Raw genomic sequence first — 9,436 nt, 5'->3', positions numbered from 1 at the left:
AGAACCACCCTCCCTTTGGCCACGCCCCCTTCTGACCACGCCCCCGTATGTGGGAGGGGGTGGGGGCGGAGCGGGCGGAGACAGCCTACCCGATGCACCAGTTGGCCCCGCCCCTTTCCCCTCCCTGCCCAATGGGGAAGGGCCAGGGCGAGGCTCCCGCCCCCGCAGCCGCTGATGTTGAGCGGACAGGTTCGGTTGCGCCGCAACGGGGAGGGTTTTGCTGCGCCGCCATCTTGGAGGTGGCAGTGGGACTGAGCGAGCGAGCGGGGGGGGCGGTCCCGGGACCATGGCAGCCGCCGGCAACCCGGGTGAGCGCAGGGCCCGCCCGCCCGCGGCAAGGGCGCCGGGGACCCTCAGGGGCTGGGGTGGCGTTAAGGGGGAAGGGGAATGGATGTGAGATGGGCCTGGCGGGGGGACTGATGAGGGACCTAGTGGGCAAGGCTTGGGGGAGGGGTGACTTGAGGGGAGGGCCTGGGTGACCTGGAAGGGAGGGGAGGCTGGGGGTGGGGTGCCTTGGAGGCGAGGCTGGGGGAGGGGAGGGGAGGCGAGGCTGGGGGAGGGGGGGCCTGGAAGGGGAGGGGAGGCTGGGGGTGGGGTGCCTTGGAGGGGGAGGCTGGGGGAGGGGAGGCGAGGCTGGGGGAGGGGGGGCCTGGAAGGGGAGGGGAGGCTGGGGGTGGGGTGCCTTGGAGGGGGAGGCTGGGGGAGGGGAGGTGAGGCTGGGGGAGGGGGGGCCTGGAAGAGGGGAGGCGAGGCTGGGGGAGGCCTGGAAGGGGGGCGCTGGGGGAAGGAAAGCTGGGGAGGGGTGACCTGGAAGGGGAAGGGAGGCTAGGGGTGAGGTGCCTTGGAGGGGAGGGGAAGCGAGGCTGGGGGAGGGGTGACCTGGAAGGGGGGGGTCTGGGGGAGGGAAAGTTGGGGAGGGGTGACCTGGAAGGGGGGTGCTGGGGGAGGGAAAGCTGGGGAGGGGTGACCTGGAAGGGGAGGAGAGGCTAGGGGTGAGGTGCCTTGGAGGGGAGGGGAAGCGAGGCTGGGGGAGGGGTGACCTGGAAGGGGGGCGCTGGGGGAAGGAAAGCTGGGGAGGGGTGACCTGGACTGGAGGGGGGGTGCCAGGGATGTATGATCTGAACTCAAGGTGGTGGAGGTTAGAAACTCTAGACCTCAGAGTTGGGATTGGTGTGGGTCCCCCTCATATTTAAGCTTGGGGGTGTAGGCTTAGCTGGGGCCTTTAATGGGGAATACACGAGGTGAGGCTGAACTCCCCTCACCCCAATGAATCCTCCCATATTTTTTTCCTTCTGCACTTCAGTTTTGTGCACCTAGTTGGGTTGTGTTGCTGGCTAGCATGTGCCTCAGTTATACCCTGCTTTCTTTCAAGGTCCCCATCTGTATACAGTCCAGACAGTATGCTTGGCACCTATGTCTCTTTCCCAACCTCTGTAAAATCATGACTGGTTGGCATGCTGTCGGTGCACTCCAGAGAATTCTTATTTTTGTGATTTTTTTTTAAATGGCTAATATTGGGGTGTTATTTCCAGATCTTTTATGTTGTATGTTGACTTGTTTTTGCCTTAGCAAGAAACAAACTCTACTGTTGCTAATTGCTCAAAATGTATGGACTTTTCACATTGTAATTCATATCAATAAAAACAACATCCCATTTCATCATTTCTAAACTGATTGACAGGCAAACCTGACAGCACACAAGGGCATGAGTTTGGAGTGTGTAGTCAGTTTCTAACTTTCTCTCTTTGTAAACTCTAATTTACAACAGGAGCTCTTTTTGTCTGGGTGTAGGGTGAAATCTGGTACTTCTGATACTTTCTGATTTAAAACTGAATCTTTCATACCTTGTAGATTTCTGGCTAAATTCTTATCTCATTTGTATTGGTGTATCTGGTATAAGTTCCTTTATGTCAGTGAAGTTATTGTTGATTTACAATGTTGTAACTCAGATCTGAATTTTGGGCTTCTGCTTGTGTTCCTTTGAACTGTGGTGTTTTTGTGTATTCTCATTTGTGGCTTGAGGCTGATTAGGGGTCTCAGGCTGCCAGAGTTCAGGTTCATCTAGTACTGTTCAATAAAATTTTGAAGGATGACATTTTCATCCCAACTAAATACTACTTGGATATAGTAACCTTTTGTGGCTTTCAAGATTAAGAAATCGTCTTTGGTCTTTAGCTTGTGGTGATCTTGAGGTGAGGGTGCAGCGCTGACGTCTAGAAATACATAGTTGTGGTTTCGCATACGAAGAACTGAAATTTTACAACCACCTAAAGCTAGAGTTCCCCATAATTGAGTCATTGATGCTTGTGTTGCCATTCTGTCAGAATATGGCAGCTGAGATTGAAACTTAGACCCCAATCCTGCAAATACTTACCCATGTGCTTAACTCATCAATGAGACTCCTCAAAGTAGTAAAAAGTTAAGCATGTACATATTTGCAGGATTGGGGCCTTATTAAGACTTTTCTTGTCTGCTCCTTTCTTGTCTGCTTAGACAGTTGTTGTATTTTAGTATTGAATATTGTTTTCTCTTGCAATTTCATGAGCAAAAGAGATGTAGTTAAATCCTCAGCAATAATTGCTTGGTGCGGTAAAGCTAGAGAAAAAACATTTGTAAACCAGACTTTGTAACACAATTACGTTTCTTTGAACTACAAAGGAAATACTCAAATGAGTGTTTTTGTATTGTTCACACATGACAAAATGTTTATGGAACTTCATCCTGCTGAGTTGCATGATATTTAGCATTATAGAGGCACTCTTTAAACATTGCTAAATTCACATGTCAGGAACAAGTTTTCCATCCGTGGTTAATGTTTATAACTGCATGGCTGCAGTTTGACAAGCAGAGCAATAATAGCTTGGTTCTCTAAACAGGAAAAATTATTTGCTCTCTGGGTAAGCATTCATTATATACACAAGGATAATGATTGTAAGATAATTTATTTGTCAGCTGCTGTCCTTGCAAGCATTGACCCCCCCCCTTTTTTTTTTTTCCTCCCTTTGGTCTTAAAAAATGGACTGCAAAGTTCAAGTGAATCACTGCATATTTCTGGGCTTAACTCAATGTCCTCATATTAAGGAGGCTGTGAGTGTGGTGATGGGTAAAACTGGTCACAAAATATGTTGCAATTTACAACTTGTTAAAAGCATAGAAACTTCAGCGTTAGGCCCGGATCCTTAAGTTCTGCACAGGAAGACCACTGTGCCCTTGTGGACCCTCACTGGCTTCACTTTCTGCAGGTGCTGGGTATGTTTGTGCCAAACAGCTTGCAGTGTCGAGTCCCAAGCTTGTTTAGAGGAAACATTCAGTGCAGGTTTCTGGGCTTAACTCTATTTTCACATTAGCCTTGCTGTTCATAAGTGCTTATGATTCAATCTAAGCAGCAAGCAATAACATATTGCTGAGTGGACTACAGTTGAAGCACCCCTTTTCATTTTAAAAAAAGTACTTCTCACATTTTAAATTTCTCCTTAAAGCACCATATCTTTCCACCCCTCAGTCCTCCAGCAGTTAATCTGTGGCTCCCCCATAGCTTAAAGTTTCATTGCTTAATGGAAGAAGGATTTAAACGGCTGAAGAGAATTACATAGTATTTTAAGGATAATTTTTAATGACAGATTTTGCTTGTTGGTAAGATTTTTGATTGGAATGGCGGAATAACATCCGGAGAATAAAAGGGAATAGTGAAAGGAAAAAATGCCTTTCAGATGGAAGTGTGCAATGAGGCCTGCTTTACTCAAATCAGTCTACAAGTGTAATATCTATTTGGATTATGGGAACACTGTTAAGGTCGATAGGACAAATATTTGACTTTCTAGTTTTGTTATGAACCTCCATTCCCTGTTGTGCATATCTGCTTTTTAAATATTGGCAGTGAAGTGAAAGGTACAAGGTTTATTTGTTGTTGGATTCTTGTTAATGTCACTTTCTTTTCCTAGGAGCCTCCTAAAGTGTAAACTGTGTCCTGACTCATAATAAATGCACCGCTTTTTTATTTTTTAAAAATATGCTCTGTTTTTTAATATACCTGAGATACTAAAGGTGACCAAAACATTTGGAAAACTTGTAACTTTTAAGGGTAATCAGTTTTTTTTGCCAATTACTTAGGTTCAGGTTTGCTGTGATTTCTTTCCTACCTTTCCTAAACAGGGGGAACCTATTAACTTCGGCTTTATTTAAATGAAACAACACCAGTATGCAATTTCCTTCTTAAACTTAGTTATGCAAACCAGTAAAGTCAGGCACACTGTTCAAACAGTAAAGCTTGCAGTTCTGTGAGTGAAATAGAAGAATGCAATAATCAAGTCTTATAACTAGCTAAACATACTACTCTGTTGTAGCTGCTCTGTTGTAGCTGATACTGATCAGCTTTTTTGTAAACTTCCTTGCTGTTTCCATACCTAGCCTATTGTCAAGTTTCAGTCAAATAAGTCTTGTGCTAAAATATGCAAACCTGATACTAAGCTGGCTAAACTGACAAGAGCAGATCTCTTAAAGTACACAATTCTGAATTCAGGCATTCTGTCTTTCAAGTTTTTACTTCTGTGGTATTCCACCATTTTGATGCCACCAGTTGAGGCATCCTCCTTCACAAACAGAATTGATGTGCAAATCTGGATATTCAATTTTAAGTGCTAGAAGAGAAGGAAGGAACTGAAGGTCACGTTCCATCAGTTATGTTTCAGCCTCTTCCTGTTCTGGATGGAAGTTATGGTGTTTTATATTTGCAGTCAGTCGTATTGGTTAGAAATGCAAAAGATTGATAGCTTCTCTGAATCGTTTGATTTTTGTTTTGTTCTTTTGTGGTCCTGGTTTGGTGGTGTTCATTTGATATAATGGGTGTTGAAGGCAAACACGTATTGCTTCTGTATGGAGCTGCTGGAAAGGCTTGGAACAAAGACTTACATCTTATCATTCTGGCTATGTTTCTGTGATGACGATAATGTAAAACAGATCCTGTTTGCAGGGTCATGGAAGATTTGTCTTTTCCACTTCAACAGACAAAAGTTTCTCTCAATGACGCATTTGATCTTGCAGAAAGTTGGTTTCTTCACACTTAAGAACATGACTCTTTCCTGTCTTCCTGCTTAACTCCCGACAGTGTTTACAGTTTACTTCAGTAGAATAATGCTATTGTTGCGTCAGTTGATCTGTTACTTCAGACCATTCAAATGCTTGTTTTCTATTACTTCATCTGTAGGCAGCTTTAGTCAAAACTTCATACACCGGCATTTGGTAAGCACTAATTTTTAGTTTGCTGTATTGGTTAGCAGCTTCCACATTTAATACAGTGAGAATAAGAAACTACTTAATGATGTCAATGCTGAAGACTGAAAAAGATGAAGAATCCAGTGGGATGCCCAACTTTCATTTCAGTCATTTCTAGGTTAGCAACATCCTGAACAGTTCATAACTCCACCATTTTTCTCTTGACCATTGATCCCACCCACTAGCCATGTCCTTCTTTTCAGTCTCTCCAGCCATTTCCCTTCACCTCTAGGCTCTTGGATAGTTTTATAACTTTAATGTTCCCTAAGGCACCACAAGCCTTGGTCTCATCACTTCCCTTCTAATTTCAGTATAAAATTTGTATTCAGATTAAGATTGGAAAAAAGACTGGCGCCTGATGTTTAACATTTGAAAGGGATTTATGATCATATAAATATTTCCAGATGACAAAAGTTCTCATATTTTTAACACAATTTTGAAAGAGGGTTCCCCCCTCCCGGGTGAAGGGAACACAAATGGATTTTCCACAGCCCTCTCCTTTTTATCCCTTTAACACTTAAATATGGGCCTTGTCCTTCTGTAGTACTTTCTACCCTCTGATCTCAAGGCACTCTACAGACTGAGTTTTCTGTCCCCTGAGGTAGGCAAGTGTGCAATGCAGTTCCAGTTTTTACAGATAGGGAAAGGCAAGGGATAAAGTGACTTGCCCAAATTCACATGGTGCATCTGTTTTTTAAAAACAAACAAACAAAAAACCCTGAAGCCCTGAGAGCTAAAAGAACAGTTCTGGCAGTGGCCCTTGGAAATGCAGTGAACATTAAGAAAGCTCTTTTCTGATATCTGTTTAAAATAAATTAATTAAAAATTGCTATTTTGCTCGTAAATCAGTCTTAAAAATATACGGTCATTTCCTTCCTCTGTCTTTAACCGGAAGTTCATCCCGTCTTAATAGAACAGTGACATAGTCAGTTTCAGGAACTCCAGAAATGCAAATATCACGGTTTAAACAGGAAAAAATTACATGCACCATAAACCAACAACTCCTTGAGCAGCCACATATACACAAGTCTAGACAAAAGGCAAACTCCTCCTTCGAGATTTCTTCTAAACAGATTAAATTACCCTTAAACTGAGGATTAGGTTTACTAAACAAATGAAGCAACATCAAAACCATATCTCTGAGTGCTGTAGGCTTTAGATCTCTAGAGACAGGAGAGGCTATGTATTTAAAAAAAACAAACAACCTAAATCAGTTTCAGAACTATTGTGTTCCCCACACATTTAGGCAATTAAAACATTTAAGAGCCTTATGCAGAATAGGTGGTCTAGTCACCAGAAAGGAGGTAGGGGAAGGATGTTTTTTAGGGCTTGGAAGCTCCAGGTCTTTCCAGACGCACCTGGAACTCACCACTTTGTGGGAAAATTCTTTGAATGGGTTTTATTTTTAAAATATCCATATAAGTTTGACAGGGAACGTAGGTAAGAACCTAACTGCCCTTTGCCCTTAATCTACTTTGCCATATTGAATTCATCTGCAGAATGGGGTTTTCATGCTGACAAAGTTTTGGGGCTTTTAGTAAGCCGTCAGTTAAAAAAAAAAAAGAAATACCCTTTTCTGTTGCTATAGTAAAGTATTTATTTATATCAGAATTCCCATGCTGTTGATAAGGCTGAGAATAATGGCTCTGCTAATTGCCAAGCTCAATAGCTATTCTACAGAGCCGTCACTGCTGGTAAATTCTACAAACTGGCATAGCCTTGCTGTGATATTATGCAGCGGTATGAACCAAACTCAAGTTGGGAATGCAAAAGAGACTAATGCATGCTGGCAGTGTATTTTGGTGAAATGTTTGGGTAGAACTTCAGGTACTGTTTAAAAATGCTTTGGAGTATTAGGCTTTAATCTCTTTGAAATCAGATCACTTGAATTATTGCACAGATGCATAACAAAAAATGTTTCCGACTATTAACAATGACAATTGTTAGCTTATTTCTTTTTGTTGTGTGGGGAGTGATTTTTCTCACAAAATGGCTTTAAAAATCCCCCAAAACTAGTCTAGTCGTGGAATAGATCATTCATATTTCACGCCCAATAGATCTAGTATATATTTCTTGATTGATTTGTGGCTGAGTGCTGTTCATTTTACTCCGAATGGATGGATTTTATGGTTCATAACAAAATGTCTTGATTACAGTATTCTTGGCTAGCTAATGCAGTTATTGTAATGATCTATAGTGATATGAAAATTTGTACAGTATAGTGTGTTATGCTGTGTAGTATAATTGCAGCAAGAGAACAAAAAATGATGCTGACTACAGTATTTGTAGTACTGTAAGCTGCCAGAGACTCACTACTTTATTTGTATTGCAGTAGCACATAGAGGCTCTAATTGAGATCTGGGTCCCACTGTGCTAGGCACTGTACAAGTTCCTGGTAAGACAGTCCCCTGCCCCAAAGAGCCTACAGTCTAAATAGGCAAGAGAAAGTGGAAAGGGAAATGGAGAAACAGAGAGGAGGTGTGACAGAGCCAGGAATAGTTCCCGGAATGAAATCCTGGCCCCACTGGCTTCAGTGACAAAACTCCCATTAATTTCAGCTGGGTCTCTTGTGAGTTCCAGTCCAGTGTTCTATCCACTGGACTACACAGCCTCTGTCTCCCCTATCCCAGCCGGCCTGATGAGGCTGAAGTGTTTTTTCACCCTCAGGACATGCTGCAAGGCTCAGTTTGCCCAGGCTGTAGTTGGCGAGTTCAGTGGGATTCTTTAGTTGGAGCGAATAGCTACTTTGGTTGCTTTGTCTAACACGGGTTAACAGTTGCGTGAGCTTGGTTATAAGTGAACCTAGAGGTTGGTGACACATTATAGAAATGTGAAAGATAAATACCTGTCTAGTGCCCTTCATACACTGCAATTCAAACCATGCTAACTAGAACGGTACGCCAACACTTTTCTTGCTAGCAATGCACTTTCATAATTTCTGTGTAGAGCAGGCCAGTCTGAACAGTGGTGTTAGCCGTTTGACAAAGCATACTATGTGCTCCATAAATAAGCTTGGCAGAATTAGAGTTGATGATTGATTGTTTGTTTTGTTTTTTTATAACTTCAGTGGATATCAATGGGTTTTTTAAGCTTTTTTTGTTTTTGTTTTTTTCCAATTTAAGTTTTCACTGTTGCAGGAGATTGTCAGGGGAGTTGTAAAATAACTATTTAGTGATAGTAGACTTAGATTCAAAAGGTTAGTTTTAGAGCCATTGCATTATAAATTGTCAACATCATATGTCAAAATATACAAAGTAAACAGCTGAAATCAAATGCTAAAGTTCTCATAGACTTTAAGGTCAGAAGGGATCATTATGATCATCTAGTCTGACCTCCTGCACAATGCAGGCCACAGAATCTAACCCACCCAGTAACAAATCGCTAACCTATGTCTGAATTATTAAAGTAATCAAATCGTGGTTTAAAGACCTCAAGGTGCAGAGAATCCTCCATTTGTAAGTTCAACTTTCATGATAGAGAGATTGCACTACAGTACTTCTAATGGGGGAACTGAAAAATGCTATTTTTTTACAGTGCATATATTTGTAATAAAAATATAGAGTGTGCACTGTACACTTTGTATTCTGTGTTGTAATTGAAATCGGTATATTTGAAAATGTAGAAAACATCCAAAATATTTAAATAAATGGTATTCTATTTCTCAAGCAGCAATTTTCTCATTCTGCCTATCTGTAAATTTTAATGGAAATATTTTTGGTTGGTTTGCATGTGTATAGTGAAATTGACATTTACTGATTTAAAAATCTAATCCTTCTGAGCCCATCTATAAAATAGCTTAGGGCACAGAGCCATCCTCTTTGAGGGCCAGGGAAATCCTGCTTTGTGCCAGTGCACAGACTGCTTTCAAGCTCAGTGCCTGAGCTTGCAAGTAACTGAGAACCCTCCACTCGTATGAGAGTTGAAAGCTGTTGACATTTAATAAGCTTGGCCCCATAGTTTGAACTGTGAATGAAGAACTTGAAAGCTCTTTGCTGATAGGTTTCAGGTTGTTTTCAGGTAAGAATTGTTGTATTCATGTCTTAAATCTTTCACGTTACCATTTTGAGCATCTTGTATTTCAGGTGTGGAACCTTTTTATAGAAGTTTTATTTCGGTATCAAGTACCACAGTCTCTGAAGACCATGATCATTTCCTCACATGGTTC

At 42.1% G+C, this 9,436-nt stretch overlaps 1 protein-coding gene across 3 annotated transcripts in view; it reads left to right on the top strand.

Moving 5' to 3' along the window:
* Positions 1-222: 222 nt before the first annotated feature.
* Positions 223-9,436, top strand: part of ARNT (aryl hydrocarbon receptor nuclear translocator) — a 39,145-nt gene continuing 29,931 nt past the window's right edge. For all 3 annotated transcript variants that reach the window (XM_030541921.1, XM_030541922.1, XM_030541920.1), the window contains exon 1: positions 223-308. In XM_030541921.1, coding sequence (XP_030397781.1) covers positions 287-308 — 22 coding nt within the window. In that variant the 5' untranslated portion in view covers positions 223-286. The remainder of the gene's footprint in view (positions 309-9,436) is intronic.

This window comes from Gopherus evgoodei, chromosome 24 (assembly GCF_007399415.2).
Source record: "Gopherus evgoodei ecotype Sinaloan lineage chromosome 24, rGopEvg1_v1.p, whole genome shotgun sequence".
Taxonomy (NCBI): domain Eukaryota; kingdom Metazoa; phylum Chordata; order Testudines; family Testudinidae; genus Gopherus; species Gopherus evgoodei.
Note: the sequence above shows the minus strand (reverse complement) of the source record. Positions and strands in the feature narration are given on the sequence as shown.